Consider the following 24,662-nt stretch of genomic DNA (forward strand, 5'->3'; position numbering starts at 1 on the left):
CAGCGGCTGGGCCCTGGCCCTCTAGCCGAGCTGGCCGCCGACCCCTGGGAGAGAGCCTGAGAAGCCAGGGACGCCTCGTAGACTTCTCCCTCCTCTGTAAAGAGACTACAGGATGCAGCTGTAGACAGCATATCATCCTCTGAATAGGAAAGTTGTGCAGCCGCGGGAACACACACAGCGGCTGGTACACCCTGTGCCTCTCGGAGGTTCTCCAAGAGGGCTTTGATCTGAGCCACGTCCCCCGATAGTGTGCTCACTTGGGTTGTCAACTCGTCTACCCTACGGGACTTCCCGGGGGGTCCCCCAGCTGCCGAGGAGCGCCGCTTGGCGCCACCAGGACCCGCACCCGACGGGGGCAACACTAGTCCCTCCACCTCAGCCAGCCTAGCCAGCCTTAGTGCATGAGGCATGCAACTACAATTCATGCATGGATCATCCGACAGTGCTTCCCTCAGGTGCTCAACCCCCAGACATGCAGAGCACTGGTCATGGCCATCCTCCGTGTGCAGGGAGGCCAAGCAGATGACACAATTATGGGCGCTTGACATAAAGGCAACTTAATTACCCTATCTCAGTAACTAATTAGCAAATAGCAAATTAATTAGTAGGCTATGCCGCCGGGCTCTAGGCGAGAGCACCGAGCACCGGTGTGACACCCCAAAATTAACCCCTTGAAGGCGACTCTGCTACCCGCAAGCCGCCTACTGGAGGCAAATTAACGCAGGCTTAGGCAATCGAGCACTAGGCGAGAGCACCCGAGCACGACGCGCCCCTGCAAAAACGATAAATCAAGTACGCAGCTGGCCTAGGCGACACACACCCCAGCAGCAGTGCAGCAAAGCTAGCAAATACCGTGGCGGCGGCTATGCCCACGCCGCTCACTAACAGTTAAATCAAAGTAAGCAACCGGCCCCGGCGAACTCACCACCCGAGCACAGCGCAACAGCTAGCAAAAATAAATTAGAACCTACCGTGGCGGCGCTAACCCCAGCCGCTCACTGGCAACTAATCAAGTAGCAACTGGCCTAGGCGACACACACCCAAGCAGCAGTGCAGCAAAGCTAGCAATTACCGTGGCGGCGGCTATGCCCACGCCGCTCACTGACAATTAAACCAAAGTAAGCAACTGGCCCCGGCGAACTCAGCACCCGAGCACAGCGCAACAGCTAGCAAAAAGAAACTAGAATTTACCGTGGCGGCGCTAACCCCAGCCGCTCACTGTCAACTAATCAAGTAGCAACTGGCCTAGGCGACACACACCCAAGCAACAGTGCAGCAAAGCTAGCAATTACCGTGGCGGCGGCTATGCCCACGCCGCTCATTGACAATTAAATCAAAGTAAGCAACTGGCCCCGGCGAACTCAGCACCCGAGCACAGCGCAACAGCTAGCAAAAAGAAATTAGAATTTACCGTGGCGGCGCTAACCCCAGCCGCTCACTATCAACTAATCAAGTAGCAACTGGCCTAGGCGACACACACCCAAGCAGCAGTGCAGCAAAGCTAGCAATTACCGTGGCGGCGGCTATGCCCACGCCGCTCACTGACAATTAAATCAAAGTAAGCAACTGGCCCCGGCGAACTCAGCACCCGAGCACAGCGCAACAGCTAGCAAAAGAAATTAGAACTTACCGTGGCGGCGCTAAGCCCAGCCGCTCACTGGCACTCTTTAGAAAACAATAGCATACAATCAGCACCGGGCTTACAAGCAACGGCGCGACCGAAATAATAACACGGCGACTGTGAAGCTAGCCGCCGACTGTTACGAGCTCAATAATGCAAGGTGGAAGGTGACAGCTACCGCGGTAGCCGGCGGCCACGCGTAGCTTTCACACTTACTCACCCCTGCCCGGCCCGCAGCCGTAGTAGAAACAATTGCCAGTCGCAGCCTTTGGTGGTCGACGTTAGATCGAAGCACCAACCCGAAGGTACAAGCTACTTGCGACAAAGCTATTCGGTATATCTCTCACACACACGCACTGTGTGTGTCCTGCTAATCCGCGAGAAAATAGAAGGAACAGATCCTCAGGTGACTTCCGGAATATATAGACATTCCGGGGTCACCCAGGTGTCACAGGTGACTTTGTTGGTATAAAGATCTCGACCTGCGCATGCGCGCGATGGAACATCCAGTGCTGTAAGCACCGCCTCTGGCGGTCAGTAGGAACGAAATAGAACGAGCTCTTAACCTAATCATCTGAATCAACTAATTAACTCTAAACACCTGCAAAAGATTCCTGAGGCTTTTAAAAACTCCCAGCCTGGTTCATTACTCAAAACCGCAATCATGGGTAAGACTGCCGACCTGACTGCTGTCCAGAAGGCCATCATTGACACCCTCAAGCAAGAGGGTAAGACACAGAAAGAAATTTCTGAGCGAATAGGCTGTTCCCAGAGTGCTGTATCAAGGCACCTCAGTGGGAAGTCTGTGGGAAGGAAAAAGTGTGGCAGAAAACGCTGCACAACCAGAAGAGGTGACCGGACCCTGAGGAGGATTGTGGAGCAGGGCCGATTCCAGACCTTGGGGGACCTGCGGAAGCAGTGGACTGAGTCTGGAGTAGAAACATCCAGAGCCACCGTGCACAGGCGTGTGCAGGAAATGGGCTACAGGTGCCGCATTCCCCAGGTCAAGCCACTTTTGAACCAGAAACAGCGGCAGAAGCGCCTGACCTGGGCTACAGAGAAGCAGCACTGGACTGTTGCTCAGTGGTCCAAAGTACTTTTTTCGGATGAAAGCAAATTTTGCATGTCATTCGGAAATCAAGGTGCCAGAGTCTGGAGGAAGACTGGGGAGAAGGAAATGCCAAAATGCCTGAAGTCCAGTGTCAAGTACCCACAGTCAGTGATGGTCTGGGGTGCCATGTCAGCTGCTGGTGTTGGTCCACTGTGTTTTATCAAAGGCAGGGTCAATGCAGCTAGCTATCAGGAGATTTTGGAGCACTTCATGCTTCCATCTGCTGAAAAGCTTTATGGAGATGAAGATTTCATTTTTCAACAAGACCTGGCACCTGCTCACAGTGCCAAAACCACTGGTAAATGGTTTACTGACCATGGTATTACTGTGCTCAATTGGCCTGCCAACTCTCCTGACCTGAACCCCATAGAGAATCTGTGGGATATTGTGAAGAGGAAGTTGAGAGACCCCAGACCCAACACTGTGGATGAGCTTAAGGCCGCTATCGAAGCATCCTGGGCCTCCATAACACCTCAGCAGTGCCACAGGCTGATTGCCTCCATGCCACGCCGCATTGAAGCAGTCATTTCTGCGAAAGGATTCCAGACCAAGTATTGAGTGCATAACTGAACATAATTATTTGAAGGTTGACTTTTTTGTATTAAAAACACTTTTCTTTTATTGGTCGGATGAAATATGCTAATTTTTTGAGATAGGGATTTTTGGTTTTTCTTTACTTTTTTGCCAAAATCATCAATATCAAAACAATAAAAGGCTTGAACTACTTCAGTTGTGTGTAATGAATCTAAAATATATGAAAGTCTAATGTTTATCAGTACATTACAGAAAATATTGAACTTTATCACAATATGCTAATTATATGAGAAGGACCTGTACACTGTATGGCCAAATCTCTCCCGGTAGACACTTTCATATCGTCCACGATATGATATCGTCATATCGCCCAGCCCTACATGCTGATGTGTTCAGCGATCAGATGAAGGAGAGGGGAGTGTCTCCTGCACAGTGCCAACAGGTTCACGCTGCGCTTTGCATGAAGTGTGTGGTTTTTATGTTTCTTCCCATGTTAACGAGACCGTCAATAGCCTACTATCCCCGTGTCAGTTTGGAGCTGAGCCGCGCCAAACTCACACCCAGCTGATACACAGCTAAATCAGCTGAGCCTATTCTTCTCGCGAGCCGCGCGTCCAGCAGCAAAAATACAGTAAAAATGATGTTTCACATCGTAGGCTACAAGCCACATAACGTGGCATTGTCATAGGGCTACATATTATAACCATATGAAACAAAAATAATTTGATGTTTTTCTTCTTTATAGGCTAGATGTAGGCCTTTTTTATTAGTTTTAACCCCATATTATATCAATGATATATTTATTTTGCAGTTTTTACTTTGTTCTTCCTACTTCTCTCCACCCCAAAATGTCTGTCCAATGAATGAATGACCTCAGATCACATGTGGTTTTGCTTGGTAATGCCGGTTCACTTGCGAAAGGGGCAATATGAAAGTGGACCACACCAAACAAAAAAAATCTAAATTGTATTTGGTCTGGACCAAAGCAAGTAAACTAGCGGACTTTCCCAGTCCTAAGCCATCTAGTGTCATATGAGGGGATAGAATCAGGGTTCCTGTGGGGTCTTAAAAGCATTACGTTCAACATTGTAAAATAAAGGCCTTAAAAGTAATTGAATTGTGAGTTTACGTTTGTCAATTGTAGGGCCCTATGATTTCCGCGATAACGAAAACACGGACGGAATCACGGAATCGGGCAATAAAAACGGAATCTACTGTTTAACACGGAATGTCACGGAATTCGCCATTATTTTGGTGAAATTCAATTTCCAAGGCAAAGGGAAACAACACGGTTGAAATTAAAGCAGAACTAGGGAGGAATTTTGGTTTGGCGACATCTAAAGACCAAACTACTGCCGTGAAAAGTAGAGCCTGGCTGCAGGATCGCTAATGTAACACACAGCGCCAAACCCCCTTCACAAATCTGTCTATTCAATGTTTACTTATGAATATATCCATGTACGTAACTCTGACATGTACATGACTTAATTTATTGTTAATAATATGGTCTGTTTATAAACTCGGCATATGATTAAAGCATCTAAAAGAACGTAATCATAATAATAATAATAATAATAAATTTTATTTATATAGCGCTCTTCTCTCACTCAGAGCGCTTAACAAAAACAAAACAATAAACAAACAAAAATGTCATGTAGAGTTGGGTTGGTGGGTGAACTAGGGGTAGGCAGAGGAGAAGAGATGGGTCTTGAGTTTGGACTGGAAGATGGTGAGGGACTCAGAGTCACGGATATGTTGGGGGAGGCTGTTCCAGAGCCTGGGAGCTGCCCTGGAGAAAGCTCTGTCACCAAAGCTGCAGAGTTTAGATGTGTGGGTGGAGAGGAGACTGGCTGAGGAGGATCTGAGGGCCCGAGGGGGTTGATAGGGGGAGAGAAGGTCAGTGAGATATGGGGGGGCCAGATGGTTGAGGGCTTTGTAGGTGAGGACCAGGAGTTTGTAATTGATCCGGAAAGAAATGGGGAGCCAGTGGAGCTTTTTGAGGACTGGGGTGATGTGGTTCCACGAGTTGGTGTGAGTGAGGAGACGGGCAGCTGCATTCTGGACACGTTGGAGTCTGTTGATGGAGGTGGTGCTGATGCCGGCGAGGAGTGAATTACAATAGTCAAGGCGGGAGGAGATGAAGGCATGGATGAGTCTTTCAGCAGCATGGGGTGTGAGGGAGGATCTAATCTTTGCAATATTACGGAGGTGATAGAAGGAGGTTTTGACAGTGTGACGGATGTGGGGTTCAAGGGAGAGGGTGGGATCAAAAATTACGCCAAGATTGCGGGCCTGGGGGGAGGGGGAGACCATGGTGCCATCAATAGTGAGTGTGGGGGGGGTTGTAAATTTGCTGAGGGTGGATTTGAAGCCAATTAGGAGGAGTTCAGTTTTGTTGCTGTTGAGTTTGAGGAAGTTATTTTTCATCCAGAGTGTAAGGGAAGACAGGCAGGATTCAATGTGGGAGATGGGGGGGTTGTGGGGGGATTTGGTACTGAGGTAAATTTGGGTGTCATCAGCATAGCAGTGGAAGTCCATTGAGAAATGGCGAAGTAACTGACCAAGGGGGAGGAGGTAAATGATGAAGAGGAGGGGGCCGAGTACAGAACCTTGGGGAACACCTTGTGTGACGGTGACTGTGGCAGATGTGTGGTTATGGAGGGAGATGAAGTTAGATCTGTCAGAAAGATAAGAATGAAGCCAGCTGAGTGCAGTACCTTCGATACCGAGGTTGCTGAGTCTGGTGAGCAGGATGGTGTGGTTAACAGTATCGAAGGCTGCACTCAGGTCAAGGAGGATGAGGAAGTTGAGGGAACCAGCATCGGCAGAGGTGAGGAGGTCATTGAAGACTTTAAGGAGAGCGGTTTCTGTGCTGTGGAGGGGGCGGAAGCCAGATTGGAGGGATTCAAAAAGGTTATTGGCGTGGAGATGGGATTGGAGTTGTTTGGTGACTATGCTATTCAAGGGTTTTGGAGAGGAAGGGGAGGTTGGAGATTGGGCGGTAGTTACAGAGGGAGGCGGGGTCGAGACCAGGTTTCTTGAGGGTGGGGGTGACAGCAGCAGATTTGAAAGCAGAGGGGACAATTCCATGGGACAGTGAGGAGTTAAAGAGGTTAGTGAGGTAGGGGCAGAGAACGGGGAGGCAGGACTTGAGCAGGGGAGTGGGGAGGGGGTCAAGGGAGCAGGTAGTAGGTTTGGAGGAGCTGATAAGCTTGGAGAGTGCAAGAGGGGTAACCAAGTCAAAGTGGGAGAGACGGCAATGGGGAGGAGGGGTTGGGATGTCCAGCGAAATGGGTAGGGGAGGGGCCATTGAATGTGCAGGGGGTTCATGTACAGGGAAAAGTGAATGGTTGATGGTGGTGATTTTGTCAGCGAAAAACTGGAGGAATGAGTTGCAGAGACCTGGGGAGGAGGTGGAGAGGGTGCTGGTCCGGGGTTTGAGGAGGTTGCTCACTGTGGAGAAGAGGGTTCTGGGGTTTTGGCAGGGGTCAGAGAAGATGGCAGAGAGGTAGGCAGACTTGGCAGCGGTGAGGGCGTCTTTGTAGGCAGTGAGGTGGAGTTTGTAGGCTTGGTGGTGGACTGTGAGAGAAGTTTTTTTGGAGAGTCGTTCCAGTTGGCGGCCAGTCTGTTTCAATTTGCGGAGTGCAGGTGTGAACCAGGGGGAAGAAGTATTAAAGGAGACAGTTTTGGTTTTTAGGGGGGCCAGGGTGTTGAGGGAGGAAGACAGGATATAATTAAGGTGGTTTGTAAGCTCATCAGGTGAGCTGAGGGTTGAGTCCAGGGGGAGGGTGGAGGAGAGCAGGTCACAGAGATGGTGGGGATCAATGGATTTGAGGTTACGGAAGGTGATTTCTCTGAGGGGGCGGGGGCAGGGGGTGGGGGAGAGGATGGTGAACAGTATAAGTTTGTGATCAGAGAGGGGAAAGGGGCATGGGTGAAGACTGAGTATAGGGAGATTGATGGAGCAGACAAGGTCGAGGATGTGTCCTTTGTCATGGGTTGGGAAGGTGACATGTTGGGTGAGATCGAAATTGTCCAGTACAATGGTGAGTTCAGATGAGAGCTTGGGGGTGGGGGAGTCCATGTGGATATTAATGTCACCGAGTAACAGCAAGCGTGGAGAGAGGGTTAATGCTAATGTGATGAGTTCGGTGAAGTCAGAAAGGAAGGAGGGATTAGGTTTGGGTGGCCTATAGATGAGGATAACTGTCGTGGAGGAGGGGGCTTTAAAAGCAATGAATTCAAATGATGATACTGAGGGGAGGGTGAGTTCTCTGATCAAATAATTATGTTTGTGGATGACGGCGAGGCCACCGCCACGGCGGCAAGGGCGGGGTTTGGCGATGTAGCTGAAACCAGGGGGAGATGCTTGGTTGAGGGAGAAAAAGTCATTGGGTTGTTGCCAGGGTTCAGTAAGTAATAGGAGGTCCAGATTATTGTCGAGGATGAGTTCATGTATGGCGGGGGCTTTATTGTTGAGTGAGCGGGTGTTGAGCAGGGCAAAGTTGGCACAGCCAGAGGGTGATGGGATAGGGGCAGGCTGGAGAGGTCTGAGGTTAGCCAGGTTAGCTGTGCAGAGGGGCGGAGGGGAGGGGGGGAAACTGGGTGGAGGGGTGGTGGTGGTTGAGTATATAAATGATTGGCCATTTGGTGAAGTGATGTGTGGGTGAGGGGAAAGGACAGCAGTGAAATCCAGTCCATGTTTTCTGTCCTGCCTGGTGAGCTGCTGCCTGACAGAAGCAATGAATGGTCCAATAGCGGCCGCGGGTGAGTCCTGATGACGTGGCAGAGGTGCGACGGAGCTTGCAGGTAACCGGACGAATGGGATGGAGTTTCCGTGCTGGGTCAAAACAAACCCACGGCGGGAGCCTCTGTGAATGTAAACTCCACTGTACCAAATCAAATTCCATACATGTTCACATGTCATGGCAAATAAAGTCTTCTGAATCTGAATCTGAATCTGAATGTAGCGGCGGCGGCGTAGGAGTCCAAGTTGTTGAATGACTGAGATGGATGATGGGATGAGGTGGTGGTTGAAAAGTCCAAACAGCTGTGCAGGTGAATAGGTGATCATGATGAACCAGGGGAAGAGTCTGACTGAGGGGAGACCATGCGGAGTGAGGAGGATGGATGCGACCAGATGTAGCCGACGGAGCAGCGATCGTTAGCCGCCACTCGGTAGCTGAGCGAGGGCGACCCGCTTGCAGTACACAACACAGTGCGATCAGAGAGACCAGGAGGCGGCTGAAGCGGGTGGGACCAACGATGATGGTCAGCAGGCACCCGGAGATTATCCGACTGCCCAGTGTTGGAGGACAGCGGCAGCAGGTGTAGTGGCGTGTGTGGCTATATGAGCAGTGGCGAGAATCAGCGAACAATCAGCAGCAGCGGCCTCTGCCTACGGTTGGTACGTCCCCTTCAGTTGTCAACACACGAATGGTGTTATGAGATAAAAGTCCCCGTTCAATCATGAAGTAAGCTAGCATCCAATGAATCGTTGTTCCCACACAAGTAGTAATGCCAGCGGATTGAAAAAATATTCCAAGTGAAGCTAATCACACTGTCCGATTAGTTCATGGAAAATAAAATAAATAAAATTAAGTTATTGAAAGTTAAAAAGTTTCAAACAGTTCAAAGTTACCGGCGAGCAGCGGCAGCAAGTTGCCAGCGTTCACTCGTTGCCATGGAAACTCATGTAATCATGTTAAACGTTTACTGTTTTTAAGTTATTAATGCCACTCACTCCCGCAGATACACAGCACAGGGAGGTCTTATATTCAGCCATTGCTAAAGGGAGTGTTGTATTATGGAACGGCCGCTGTGGTACGAAATTCCAGTCTCAACAATGTTTCCTACACGCAATTATAACTCTAGCTTCTACAGCCCGTTGTTTTCATGTAGTGTAACTTGTGTAATGTGTTACATTATTCAGCTGTTGCCGTGATGTCGGCTAACGCTGATGCTAATGATAACTAGCTCTCCGTCGCACAATAGACTGTAGGTTGGTGTTGCAGCCAGCTGTTAGGTGAAGCGCTGTCCCACAGGTAAAAGCCATGGACCTATAAAGCCTGTCCAATATTCACTCTAGTCCAGCTTCTTGAAAAGTTTATAAGGACTTTATTATTTATGTAAAAATAATATTTAATGTTTCACTTGAAGCACAAAATGAATGGCTTTATTTTCTGTTATAGGTAGCCTATACCCAACAAATTAGTTTTTTAGTTTTTTTAAGCACAAAAAAATGTTGCGACGTATTTTAAATTAAGCCTTATCTGATTAAATTGTTAGAATATTATTTGTTCGCAAAAATTAGACACTCGTTCTGATGACGAAATGAGTGTTAATTGTAAAAAAACGGAAGTCATGAGATTAAGACGGAAAAAACGGAATTTGTGAAAAAATAAAACGGAATTTGGAAAAAAATAAAACGGATTTCATAGGGCCCTACAATTGAGCGATTCCAGTCCTTCTGTACAAATGAAATTAAGTACAATGGTCTGGTAGGACCAGGCTAGGAGATCTCTGGGTAAACCCTGAAATTAGACATTAAAGAGGACCTATGATACTTTTCGACTTTTATGACCTATAAACGTTGTTATAATGATTTATAGTCATGTTTAACCATACTAGAGTATCAAGTAATTACGTACATGCATTTCGACGTATTCCCTGCTGACCGTCTGGGGTGGCTGTGCAGAGCACTAAAAACTATGGCAGCCAGTCGAGCCGAACTTGTTCAAATTTCCGGTATGTGTGTCACCAGATATTTTTGCCATATATGGTCAGGCAAGCTCCCAGGTTGCTATATAGCGGGGGGTGACAACACTATACCAGTGCTCGCTTAGCTCACCCGGTAGAGAGATCGTTTACGAAGCAGCAGACCTGCGTTCGCGTCCCGCCCGCGCTGATTCTTTGCAGACATTTAGAATCACGACTTCCCTTCGCAAGGTAACCAATCACAACGGAGTTGGGTTTGCAGGAAGGGGGAGAGATCATAGACATTGTAAAGGATAGACGCCGCGTTGGCCGCTACTGCCTATTGGCGCTGACGAGAAATGCGGGCGCCATCTTGGACCGGTCACACGTTCCACTCAGTGTAGTCTGTTTGGCAGGTGCAATGAACTGTCAGCGCATGTAATTAATCATATCTCATTAAATACCAAACTGATTTTCACGCGGTTTTCTTTGCTGCAAAGATCATACATGTAGCTAAGATACAGGGCACAAGTTTCGACGTGTTTTAATATTCATAGTGGGCTTAACAGTCATAGAAGATTCTGATATGATATAAGTAACCAGACGTCCGAGATCAAAACGAGGAACATCCCCAGAAAAGGGGGAAAACAGAGACATTTCCAGTTTGACTAGCAATCTGATAGAAAAACCTTATGAGGTGTCAACAAAACGGGAACAGGTAGTTGTTTCTGTTTAGCCAGGGACAGGCAACCAACAATGGGGACGTCTGGTCACCTTTATGTGATGTAGGCTATGATAGGTATTTTGCAAATCACACACTTTAGACTAAATATGATAGAGAAGCAGAAACAGATAGGGGCAATAAAGTCAGCTATTTTAATAAGTTAACAATATATGATTAGGCTATATATAAATATATTTATTCATTTACAGTGACGAGCATACACAATAAAGACAATCACAGGGATAACATAAACAGAGAGCAGAAATAAAATAGGATAAAATATATTAATTTAAATAAAGTAGGCCTATACAAAATACAAAACAAGAGCAAAAATAAAATACTAAATTAACAATGAATTCAGCTAAAACAGTTACAGTCAGATGTGTAAAATTCAGAAATCATAGATTCAAATAAACCAAGAGTAGGAAGAGCAGTCATTTTTAAATTGCTCTGCAGAGCATTCCATGAATTAGGGGCACTACATGAAAAGGCAGTTATTCCTAAACTGGAGTTAGCTCGGGGCAATTTAGGAGGAGTAGTCGAGCATGGTAGGCTACATATGAAGGGTGGATGTTTCCCATGAAGGCATTAAATATAAATAAAAACCAGTGTATATAATATCTCATTAAAAGAGAAGGACAACATGAGTGTTCATGTAAAAATATGTTTTATTTCTCTAATTTAAAACACAAACTTGTTAGGCAATTGCCTCTTAAAAGAGGACGGGATTATTTAAAGTTAGTTAGTTAGTTAATGCTTTATTGTCCAGGGTGTGGAGATTTGTCTTTGGTCTCATATAAAAAAACAACACGACTGTGTGGGCGACTGTGGCTCAGTTGGTAGAGCGGGTCGGCTGATGATCAAAGGGTTGGAGGTTCGATCCCCGCCCTGCCACCTGTGTCATGGTTGCTGTGTCCTTGGGCAAGACACTTCACCCACCTTGCCTTGTGTGAATGTCGATAGTTAGCCTGCTATCAGTGTATGAATGTGTGTGTGAATGGTAACGTGGGAAAGGAAAACAGGTCTCCCTTGCAAAAGAGTCTTCGGTCTCAATGGGATTTACCTGTATAAATAAAGGTTACAAACAAGCAGGACAACACAACAACAACAACAAAGCAAAGTCTTCTTGGTTGTCCAATGTTCTATACTAGGGGGGGGAATACCAAGTTCAGTCTAGTCTCGAGTTGGTTCCTCAGACACAGACAGGAAATCAATGCGTGCCTTGCAGCGCGGTACATTTAAAAACACATTCAATACAAAACTACAGCAATCAAAAGTATTCAATTAAGGGAAAATCAAACAACAACAGCAAACAATAATACTCAAATGCATAAAATAAAGTTAACCATCCTTACAATCGCATTTTACTCCGAAGAGAAATTCAAGCGAGGCGAGTTTGGCAATGTGGTGCAGCCTTAATTTGTGAAAGACAGACACAAACAATGACAACAAGTCGGAATGGTGGTTGTCGATGCCAAACTGTGTCTCCTCAATATGTTCCCCAAGCAGAAACACATCCTCCGTTTCAATCTCCTCCCGGACGAAGTGTGTGACTCGGATGTCTGGTTACTTATATCATATCAGAATCTTCTATGACTGTTAAGCCCACTATGAATATTAAAACACGTCGAAACTTGTGCCCTGTATCTTAGCTACATGTATGATCTTTGCAGCAAAGAAAACCGCGTGAAAATCAGTTTGGTATTTAATGAGATATGATTAATTACATGCGCTGACAGTTCATTCCACCTGCCAAACAGACTACACTGAGTGGAACGTGTGACCGGTCCAAGATGGCGCCCGCATTTCTCGCGCTCAACGCCCAATGCGGCGTCTATCCTTTATAATGTCTATGGGAGAGATGGCAGAATTAGGTCACCGTTATTTTTTCAGTAACGGGGTAATCTAACTTATTAGTGTTTCCGTCGTTACAACGCCGTTATTGTTACTGAACGTTAAATGCGGTGCGTTACTATGAATTGATTGAATAAACTGCGTAATCAGAACACACCCTTGGCTCCATACACAAACGTTGGCTAAGGCAGAGTCATGTTTCATGGTCGCAGCCAGTGTTTTTACTAGTGGTGGGCCGTTATCGGCGTTAACGTGCTGCGTTAACGCAAAACTCTTATCGGCGATAAAAAAAATATCGCCGTTAATCTCTTATTCCACCTCCTGTTCGGCTCAGGGGAGATGGTTCCCTCCAGGGCCGATGGCTATTCGCCGTCAGGGTGAACCCCCTTCCGTGTGTTCTCTGGTCGGGTAATAATAGCCGGGGGCCGTTGTTGACACTTGAGGAGCCTTTATTGCAGGAGCGAAGCTTCTCTCACACACCCGCCGCTCTCTCTCTCCATCACTTGCCCACGACACACACCACCTGGCTGCAGGATCGCTAATGTAACACTCAGCGCCAAACCCCCTTCACAAATCTGTCTATTCAATGTTTACTTATGAATGTATCCATGTACGTAACTCTGACATGTACATAACTTAATTTATTGTTAATAATATGGTCTGTTTATAAATTCGGCATATGATTAAAGCATCTAAACGCCCGTAATCATGTTAAACGTTTACTGTTTTTAAGTTATTAATGCCACTCGCTCCCGCAGATACACAGCAGAGGGAGGTCTTATATTCAGCCATTGCTAAAGGGAGTGCTGTATTATTGAACGGCCGCTGTGGTACGAAATTCCAGTCTCAACAATGTTTCCTACACGAAATTATAACTCTAGCGTCTACAGCCCGTTGTTTTCATGTAGTGTAACTTGTGTAATGTGTTACATTATTCAGCTGTTGCCGTGATGTCGGCTAACGCTGATGCTAATGATAACTAGCTCTCCGTCGCACAATAGACTGTAGGTTGGTGTTGCGGCCAGCTGTTAGGTGAAGCGCTGTCCCACAGGTAAAAGCCATGGACCTATAAAGCCTGTCCAATATTCACTCTAGTCCAGCTTCTTGAAAAGTTTATAAGGACTTTATTATTTATGTAAAAATTATATTTAATGTTTCACTTGAAGCACAAAAGTAATGGCTTTATTTTCTGTTATAGCCTATAGCCTACCCAACAAATTAGTTTTTTCGTTTTTTTTAAGCACAAAAAACAGTGCAATGTTGTGATTTTTAGCCTTATATCTGATTAAATTGTTAGAATATTATTTGTTCGCAATAATTAGACACTCGTTCTGATGACGAAATGAAAGCCACCTGGCTTGAGAAACACGTTCTCAAAGACTTACTTTGAGTCATTATTTAGGGAGCACACACATATTATGAATGAATTCAAATGAGACATTTTAATCTAGATTAATCTAGATTAATTCCTAGATTAATCTAGATTAAAAAAATTAATCTATGCCCACCTCTAGTTTTTACACACAAGCCAGGCCACGTGCACCACACACACCAAACAGATTCGAAGAAGCAGCAGAGATGGCGAGTCCGGAGCAATCCGATGAAAAGTTGGCATTTTCAAGGTGGAGATATAAGCACTACTTCAAATTCATGATACATGAATAGATGAGTGTTTTGGAAGGAGTGTATGGATGGGTAGATGAATATCTAGGAGCTTGAGTTCAATCTTTAAAACCACTCCATGTTGTTAAACTGTTAACTTTTTAATGAAGAAAATACTTGTAATACAGTAGCCTATGTCTTCTAGTATTTGTCTCAGGTTGTGAGAGTTTGCTTTATTTAATTTGCTACAGTTACTGCAAACACACTTTATTTTGTTTAAATATTTACTTTTGAGGAAAATACTTGAAGTACAGTATGTCTACCCGTCCAGGGGCCTCATTTATAAAGCTTGCGGCGCATAAAAACCTTGCGTAGATGGTCAGAAATGTGCGGCAAAATGTGCGGTGGCAAACGTTGGTATTTATAAAAACATTCTTTGCGGAGATGTGAGATCCCTCGCCAACTTTCGACCATGCGTAGAGCTACCGTAAGGTTTTCCTGACTCTGGGAATTAGCGACACTCAATGGCAACACCACAAAATAAAGCTCAGTCATCAGAAAAACACAGACAAATGACTGTGAAATGCTTGGCACCCAATATATTTAGTCAATAAAATGTATAAGCTTACCTATTGCGAATATATGGCTACTGTAGTCTATGGCATGCAGTTGTGATGTAGGTTGAATTACTTATCAATTAAATCATCTTATCATTAAAACTATATATTTCGTTAGATAAAATCATGTTATGAATTTAGCAAATCCTTACACGCATCTCTTTCCCATAACTATTCACCCTGGAAGATTAAACTATAATCTGACGTTGTTGGAAATGTGGGGATCTCATGGGAGATAAACAATGCTCTCGAATAGACTATAGGCATTATTTCACTTGTCACACCATATTTTATATAGGCCTACATATAGTACTACAGGTGCGCTAATACATGATGTTGCATACAGTACAAAGTGGGGCGAAACTGCTTTACAAAGACTATAACGACTGTGCCAATCATGATATGTGATAAACGCGCACGCGTGTGTGTGTTTGTGTGCCAGTTACTGCAGCACATGCACGTCACAGGCTTTCTTGCTTCCCAGTCACTTTCTTTGCGGCCAGTTGCCTCCCTTTTTTCCTCATGTCAGTAAAAATTCCGTGCTTATTAAGAGCGTCACCATAGTCACGAGCTATTTAGCATTTGCCATTTATGGTAGATTGTGGGATGAAACTGGGAGGTGAAGTGGGAGGACACGGGGTGGAGATTGTCTGCGCACAATTCACCACAGGTGGGTATTTATAAAGGGAAGATTGCGTGCAGGTGTGCGCCGCACAGTTTTATAAATCTGATATTTTTTTTGCGCAGCACATTTTTGGCTTTGTGCGGACGCAATGTTGTAGGATGGTTTCTACGCACATCGTTAAATGAGGCCCCAGTTGTCTGAGATTGGGAGTTTGATATATTATTTGATAAACCTCTTGCTGTCTGTTGATATCGAAGGTTATGTTCAAGTAGGGGAGACCGGGGATAGTAGGCACACTTTTTACTCTAGTGAGAATTGCTCATCACCTAAACATCTTTCAATATACCCAGGGGGCAAAACCCTCTTTTTTTCGAAAACAGACATGGGCTGTTGTAAAAGGTTGTTCACCATAAATGATATCTAGGACCTTCAAGGATCACAACCTGGGTGGACAACCTGCTCAACTACCTGCTGGAAAGCTACAGGGGGCCGAAATAGAAAATCGGAACCATGGTTTAATGCGAGGGTAAAACATTTTTTTTTTTACTTATTAGGGATGTCCATGGTTAACTGGTTAACCGTTAACCGTTAAGAAGATCTTTAACCGGTTAATACTAAAGGTTAAACGGTTAAAAAAATTCAATAAACTTAATTTCTCTGAAATCCGGACTCTTATTTTGATCGCTAAACCGGATGTAAGAATGCCAACTGTCGGTAAAGAATGAAACGAGAAGTGTAGGCTACGCTCAACTTTATAATAGGTCCATGGTACGCTCCCAGTCACAACTTATGGTCACATTACAACAGTCCCGTGTCATATGTTTATATAATTTAATCAGCGTGGGCTCCCACTAGCTTAACATAGCGCTAGCTTTAGCCTTCTTGAGGTGGATGCTGTCCTGCATCTATCACCGTCTCAGTAGCTGTATCCCATTACAGAGACCACATCCTTGGAAGGACGCAGTCTCGCGGTCTATGAAGGCTATAGCCTATGAAGGCCGATTCGAAGGCCGAATCAGGGCCGAACGAGCGTTGTTAAACGGGACGGTCTCCGCAGGTCTCCGTTTACGAGCATTTCCGGTTTGCGTAACAAGCCGTTACCTTGCGTGACGACTCGCCGCTCCTGTGCTGCCTAGCAACCCTGATTGCTGCCAACGGAGACAGCCTTGTCAACGGAGGAAAAAAGAAAAAGAAGTTGCCTACCAGACGAAAAGGGAAAAAAAAGTACAAGAAAAAAAGAAAGCCGCATATGAGGAGCCTTGCAAGGAGCCTTGCAAATGGAACAACCTTTATTGAGATCCACCCAGTGAGTGTGTGAGGGAGTGACAGACAGCCAGGCAGTGAGTGCCCGCCCCCTGCACAGACACAGGTCTGCCATGATTGTGTGCCAGGATCAATAGGGAAAATCCGTTATAAACAAAAGCGTTAAGGATCATTATGCAGTACTGATAACATCGGAGCTTATCAATATTACGGTCTTTCAAAATGTTGCCCCGTGCTCAGCACTACTTAGCACCGGGTTTCGGTGGGTAAATGTCCCTTTTCAGTCACTTATTGCAATTTCTGCTCCTACATTTGTATACTAGACCTCTTCTCACAACAGACAAAGGTGCCGTGTGAATGTCAAAATGTAGGCATTTAAATTGGCTACTAGTGCCTGAATTGTTTTTAAATTAATATGCCGGTCCTTGGAACAAAAAAAGGTCGGGAGCCCTGCTATAATGCTTCATGTATTTCACTATAAATAGGCTACATTAAATCTTAACGGTTAACCGGTTAATAACCGTTAATTCTGGGGCCTCATTTATAATGGTGTGCGTAGAAACCATCCTAAAACATTGCGTCCGCACAAAGCCAAAAATGTGCTGCGCAAAAAAAAATTCAGATTTATAAAACTGTGCGGCGCACAGTTGCACGCAATCTTCCCTTTATAAATACCCACCTGCGGTGAATTGTGCGCAGACGATCTCCACCCCGTGTCCTCCCACTTCACCTCCCAGTTTCATCCCACAATCGTCCATACATGGCGAATGCTAAATAGCTCCTGAATATGATGACGCTCTTAATAAGCACAGAATTTTGACTGACATGAGGGTAAACAGGGAGGCAACCGGCCGCAAAGAAAGCGACTGAAGGAAGAAAGCCTGTGACGTGCATGTGCTGCAGCAACTGGCACACACACACAAACACACCCGCGAGCTTATCACATATCATGATTGGCACAGTCGTTGTAGTCTTTGTAAAGCAGTTTCGCCCAACTTTGTACTGTATGCAATATCACGTGTTAGCGTAGGCCTACCTGTAGTACTATATGTAGGCCTATATAAAATATGGTGTGACAAGTGAAATAATGCTTATAGTCTATTCGAGAGCATTGTTTATCTCCCGTGAGATCCACACATTTCCAACAACGTCAGATTATAGTTTAATCTTCCAGGGTGAATAGTTATGGGAAAGAGATGCGTGTAATGATTTGCTAAATTCATAACATGATTTTATCTAACGAAATATACAATTTAATTAATATCTGTTGGGCTTAACTTTGTACAAAACTACTTTTTACTCACCTCTTAAAATTTGCTCTCCCGCTGGGCACTCACGGAAACACCTCCCGACGTATAGGATATTATTATGGAGTAGCGCTATAAGATTCAATTTATAAAATAACCAAAACATGTAGACCTAGGCTACTTGATAAGTAATTCAACCTATACATCACAACTGCATGCCATAGACTAGGCCTACAGTAGCCATATATTCGCAACTATAGGTAAGCTTAAATATTTGGTGCCAAGCATTTCACAGTCATTTGTCTGTGTTTTTCTGATGACTGAGCTTTATTTCGTGGTGTTGCCATTGAGCGTCGCTGATTCCCCGAGTCAGGAAAACCTTGCGGTAGCTCTACGCATGGTCGAAAGTTGGCGTAGGAATACGCACACTTCTCCGCAAAGAATGTTTTTATAAACTAGTGCAGTGCCCGTAGGAAGCAGGTAAACAAAGAAACATATTAGACAGTACATTTGGCTATCAGTGATGGCTAATTTTACACTGTTAAAGGTTATTATCAGTAAGTTACTTTGTAGAAGTTGGCTATAGAGTAGGGCAGGGCTATTCAATAGGCGGCCCGCGGGCCAGGTGCGGCCCGCGAAGGAATATTTACTGGCCCCCGCCTTGACTACCGACCGACCCCCAAGTGGTGCACAATCAATGTACAAGCACGTGTGATGTGTGCTTTTGCATGGTCATAACTGCGCGAAAGGCCGCAATCTGCAGTAAATAAATGTGCACATGTGCCTCCAAGCTTTTCTCTATCAGCTGCTCTGTGTATGCAGCTTTGCGGGCGCGATTGTACCGCAGTGTAAGTGTATGGTCCATTATTTGTATTTAGTGTGTCTGCATAATATTGCACCAGTAGAACTTTGCATGTTTGCACAAAATTTGTACCTTCACATAGCAAACAAAATTGCACAACTGTAAAGTCAGTGTCTGTAGTTTTTTTGTATTCAAATAAGCAGTTGTTTATTTCTGTACTGTGCATTGGCATCTTTGAGCAAAATACAGCCAAAATTGTTGGAGCGCCGCGCCTCCCGTGACCCTGGACAGTGACCCCTTGACAAACACATTTTTTGGGGGAACCACTGTAAGGTGTTGCACTTAGAGTAGCCTACATTTATTTCTATGTTTTTTGATAAGCTGTTGCACTCTAACTAAACCTAGGCCTACCTGTATTTTGATAAGCTGTTGCACTTAGAGTACATTTATTTCTATGTATTTTGATAAACTGTTGAAGAGTTATCCTATTGTGTTTTCCTGAACTGATAAGATTGTTAAACACTTAGACAACAGGCAACCTATGTTAATCAAATAGGGATTTTTTTTTGATAAGCTGGTGAACTCTATTTGATAAAATAAAGACAATATATGCACTCCTATGTTGTTGTAGTGTTTTACAGTATATGTAGCTATTGATGTGATGCTCATCAATTTTAGCCATTTTTTTCTGGCCCCTCATTTTGGATCATTTCCAACCGGCCCCCATTCAAAACTAATTGAATAGCCCTGGAGTAGGGCAACATTCCTTAGTGTATTGTGTAAAGATAACCACAAACTAATTCCATGTGTTTTGTTAAGTGAAATGAAACAGAAAATGTGTTGATTAATTAAGTGTTGAATCCTAAAGAAGAATCGAGCTGTACAGGTGTTACCTATACAATCTGATATTATGGTACCTTGCAAACTGCCATCCATACTGCACAATGCACTCAAACTTACAATCAGTTGCCTATATAGTAAATGGCTGCACTGTGTATAAAAGGAGTCTATGCTGCACGCCATGACAACATTGTCAACCCCATTACCATTAGGCTACTGTTAGGTATTTGAAAGATAAGACAGAGTTTGGATAACTGTCAATTAACGTTACTGTGTCAGTAGCAGTCAGCTGTGTGTGTGTGTGTGTGTGGGGGGGGGGGGGGGGGGGGGGGGGGCTGGGGGGGGAACTTGTGTCCGCGCGCGGGCGTCCGCATCCGAGACTGTCAATTAACGTTAACGTGTCAGTAGCAGGCAGCAGTGTGTGTGTTTGTGGGGGGGACTCATATGCGCGCACACGCGCTCGGTGTGTGGGAGCGGACTTGTGTGCCCGCGGTCGCCCTCGGGCTTTCAGTTTAGATTTTAAACGGATATAAAACATTTTGTGGAAGCATCCGAGACCGTGCTGTATTATTACAGTGAAAATAGCGTGAAGTGCAGTCTTTACCACTAAAGCGGACAGGTGGAGCAGATGAGGAGTTGTTGAGGAAGTAAGGCTGTGTCGGTCTGCTGTGTGTGTGTGTGTGTGTGTGTGTCCCGCTCGTCAGAGGGAGGCGGGGTTTAGTTGGCTCTGTGCGAAGTCTTTACCACTAAAGCGGACACGTGGAGCAGATGAGGAGTTGTTGAGGAAGTAAGGCTGTGTCGGTCTGCTGTGTGTGTGTGTGTCCCGCTCGTCAGAGGGAGGCGGGGTTTTGTCGGCTCTGTGCGCACGTAGCCTAAGCTACTATTCGCCAGCATGATATAAATATGATAACTTCTACAACTTCAAAATGAAGGATGCACACCTTCGTGCTGTGTTTAAGCAATATCCGGAAGCTCATGCCGATCTGACCAAAACTCAGAGAGATATGCGAGCCACAGACACACACACAGACAGACGTTTAGATAGATAGATAGATAGATAGTATGTATTCTTAAAGGAAATGCTAAGAGGTAAAATTTACTCTACAATGCTACTGTTCTAATGGCTTCCTTGTTTCTAGCGTGTTTAAATATAAAAATAATATATGAGAGATGAGAAGGCATTACATCACTTCATTGGCTCTCCTCCTCACCATTAGAATAATGTAGGTCAGTCATGTAACTGTGTGCCAGATCCAAACTGACATGTTGTTTCCTCCTCCTTCACTTCACTCTCCTTCTTAATGCTGCTAGCTTTGATTGCAAATAGTCAGTGTGTATGTCTTTACTTTTTAAGGCAAAGCAAAGGGGGTTCCACTCATAAAGCTACTGTTAAACCCAGTGCTAGCATGTTCCTCACGTTCCTTAGGGAACTCCGAACATCCAAACCAATGTTCCTCAGATTCTGCTCTTGTCATAATCCCTTGTTCTTGAGGAATATATGAAATATATGGTCATAATGAGGTCATAATCAGTGAATATATCCTTACAATCTGCAATCTGTCTGTACTGTGTGCATGCTGAAAAACATCTATCTAGTGGTAATACAGAGCCTAGGCTCTGTAAACTGGTATGCAAACAAAGGGAATGTAAACAAAACTGGCCCGGTCCCTTTGTTTACGTACCAGTTTTCAGAGTCTATGCTGTGTTTTTGCACAGGATGATTTTTAGTTCAGTGGGTAGGGTGGTCGACCCACAACTTCAGGGTCGGTGGTTCGATCCCCCGTCTCCACGCCACATGTCCAAGTGTCCCTGGGCAAGACACTGAACCTTAAACTGCTCCTGGTAGTTAGCGTGGTAGCTGCTGCTGCTGCTATCGGTGTATGAATGTGTGCTCCAGTTGTAAGTCGCTTTGGATAAAATTCACTGATTTTGACAAAAAATATTTGTCAACAAACATTCTACAGAATTACCTAGTATGCCCATGACCCCATTGACATACAGAGCATGTTAAGGCTACCATTTATCGCAGTTCAAGCTGTATTGTCGATGGATGAAATTTGTGGTAATGACAAATTTCGAAATATACAGTATGTGTTGGTCTGCTCTCTTGGTGAAGGAGGAAAAGAAGATTGGAGTGATTGGTAATGGGAGCATGTAACATACTAAACTCCTCAGGCAGATTGTGGTGAAAATCCATCTGTAATCTATGTAAGTGTCCTTCTACACATATTATGTAGATTAAAGAGCAGCCAGTGTGTAAGCTGCTGAGCAGGCTGCTGTGGGGTCGGAAAAGGTTAGCGATGGAGCGTGCGGCTCATCAGTCATTAATTGATAGCAGCTCTGAGACATACAGGCTGAGGACTCTTAAGCTTGATCCTTCCTGTGGCTCGTTTTGCTCTGTTTTCTGAAAGATTCCTGCTTTTTTCTTAATTAGTCTACTCTACTTAGCATGGCCTATAAAACACAGCACTGCCTCTGGAGAAGTTCAGATGGACTGATGGGTTCTTTTGCTCTCCATCTCCTCCACAATAATAATAATAATACATTTATTTTATATAACTCTTTTAAAGGCACTCAAAGACACTTTACAATAGATTGAGTAGGGTTAAGGTACACAAGCAAATTGAAATCAGGTGTAGCAATAAAGCCAACACACAATTAACAAAAGCAAAGACAATTACAGTATATTAAAAGTGAAACATTAAAATCAGCATATAACAGCAGGTGTGATGACAATGTGATGGTGTCAGTGGATGTGTGTATGAACTGGAGTTATACACTTATACAGTTTGCTATGGAAGCATGGAGTATGTAAGGCCTGATACTGGCTGCCTGATAAGGGGAATGGAATGAGCCCTTTGCCTGTACGTGTAGGGACAAGTTAATATAATTGAGAGGGAGAGATTGTTGAAATAGTTCATGTATGGGTGAACAACAAAAAAGAAACACTACTAGTGGCTGTGATTGATTGTGGTTTAGGCTCTAAATGCCACCATCAAAACCTTCTATTTATTATTTATTATGGACTCCCAGATTGGCCCAATGTCTGATCATATCCCCCTGACTATTATTAAAAGGAAATCATTTGAGTCTTGATTTCTTCAAAAAACTTTACAATCCAGGACATGGTCACCGAAGGCAGCACAGTTAGCTTCTTGGGGGGGGCAGAAATATCCACAACACATTTCATGACAATTTGACTGACTGTGGAAGGGAATAACAGTCACGACTTAATATCAAATGAACTGTCTGGTATTTCTGCATTGTATGAAATGGTTAAGCAGAATTCTACAGTACATTCTTTCCATTAAAACCTTTATTGGAAGATTTTAAAAAAGTAATTCAACTGCAAAAATAGTAATTTAATCCAACCCCTGACTTTCGACTTTATAACACTCCACCATAGTGAGAAGGAATGGGGTGGGGAGGGGCTCCCCATTTAAACACCAGGTTCGAACCATGCACCAGGTTCTGTCGTGTTGGGATTCATTTAACATATAAGTAACGCCAGCAATACAATGAAAGGCATGTCTGAGGCGTGCCGTATAGTTGTCTTTTGTGTAAAGGGTGAGGAACTAGAGGAAGTGTCCACCTGGGCTGAAGGGTGCTCATAGTATTTACTGCTGGTTTTCAAGTCTATTATGAATTCTTGTGATATTCATTCTAATGCGGCTCAGTGACTGCAGTGTAGTGTTAATCAATGCAGTGACTATGTTTCTGCATCAAAATGGTGTGTGTGTGTTGTTTTTTAGACTGTTGTTCACTAGAAAATATATGGATTTTGTGAGTGCGTGCGTGTGTTTAAGTGCGTCAGTCCAGACTGATTCACTGGCCTTATCAGGCTGGGTTGCCATAGCATGTGTGCACATGTGTGTTTGTGAAGCAGATCTCAGAAGATATGTGAACTGAAGGTAAGGCTCACCATAACTCTTTATCTGTCAAGCATTGTCCCGCTCAAATTCACCTTTGAGGAGAAGACCCTGCTCCACACACACACACACACACACACACACACACACACACACACACACACACACACACACAGATTATTGTATGTGTTTCTGTGCTCATGGATTGTATTATGCTGTTTATTCTAAGGTCCCTTCCTTGTCTCCAGGTGTTCTGTAGAATGTTTGACTGCCTGCAGGGGGCGCCACAGGTAGAGGTAGGTCTGACAGCATGGAGTGGAGTATAGGATCTAATAAGTGTGATGTGTTGGGACGTAACACAGTCTGACAAAGGGGAATGGTATTCAACACACGTCTTCAGTGATTAACACTGACACTGTGTCAAGATTTTCAACACTGCGGTTGAAGTGGCAGACCCTTTTCTCTACCCTTCTTGTTCCATTGCGCCTTGAACTTGGCTCTTGCGGTTGTTTTCATACAGAGGCTCCGTTGATGTGACGTCACTTCCGGTGCGCACAGGATTGTAGGTCAGAATTGCCAAAATAGAATGCTGTTTTCATTATCGAAAAAATTAATTTTTAAGCATACTAAAAGAATAAAGACATCCTAATTTTTTTTTCTACTACAGTATACTAAATAGCATAAAGTATGGGTAATGGAACACAGCCTGAGATTCCAGAAAAACAACATAAAATAAAATCTAAAACCACAACGCTATATATTTGGCCAAAATGGCAACTTTATGTGGTACAAAATGAATGAATGTGGGCAGAAAATTGTTGGCTCTCTCGCCTTCTAACCTGACAAAAAAACTCATTTTCCTCCCGTATATGAGGGCCTCCTATCGTCTCCAGGTAGGCTCATAATATATTTACTTAATAAAAATATTCTAAACAAAAAAAACTCTAAATGGCCCAAACAGTGGTGTAGTAAAGCCATGTTTTCATCCAGTGTCGCATTTTAAGTAGTCTATCCATAGAGATTTGACCATACAAAATAGGTGTCTCACAAGGAAATTCAAGCTGCCATTCAAGCTCAAATTAAGATTGATTTGAAGCCATGATTGGTATAATACATCAGGTAGTCTTCATCTACTCCAACACTTAATAAACACAGTCATACTAGTCAATCACATGACATAAAGGAAGAGCGCAACATTTTCACAAGTGCAACTGTTCACTATTTAAGTCAGAGCCAGATGACAGTCAATTCTGTCTT

At 44.4% G+C, this 24,662-nt stretch overlaps 1 protein-coding gene across 2 annotated transcripts in view; it reads left to right on the forward strand.

The window, feature by feature from the left end:
- Window positions 1-24,662, forward strand: part of bcar1 (BCAR1 scaffold protein, Cas family member) — a 205,212-nt gene that overhangs the window by 78,315 nt on the left and 102,235 nt on the right. The window contains exon 1 of one of the 2 annotated variants that reach the window (XM_080028048.1): window positions 23,661-23,701. The exons of the other annotated variant lie outside the window; for it this stretch is intronic. Within the exon in view, the coding sequence (XP_079884174.1) occupies window positions 23,666-23,701 (36 nt within the window). The 5' untranslated portion in view covers window positions 23,661-23,665. Of the gene's footprint in view, window positions 1-23,660; window positions 23,702-24,662 lie in introns of those variants that run through there. 2 annotated transcript variants of the gene reach the window in all.

This window comes from Ammodytes marinus, assembly GCF_949987685.1.
Source record: "Ammodytes marinus genome assembly, chromosome: 5".
Lineage (NCBI taxonomy): Eukaryota > Metazoa > Chordata > Actinopteri > Uranoscopiformes > Ammodytidae > Ammodytes > Ammodytes marinus.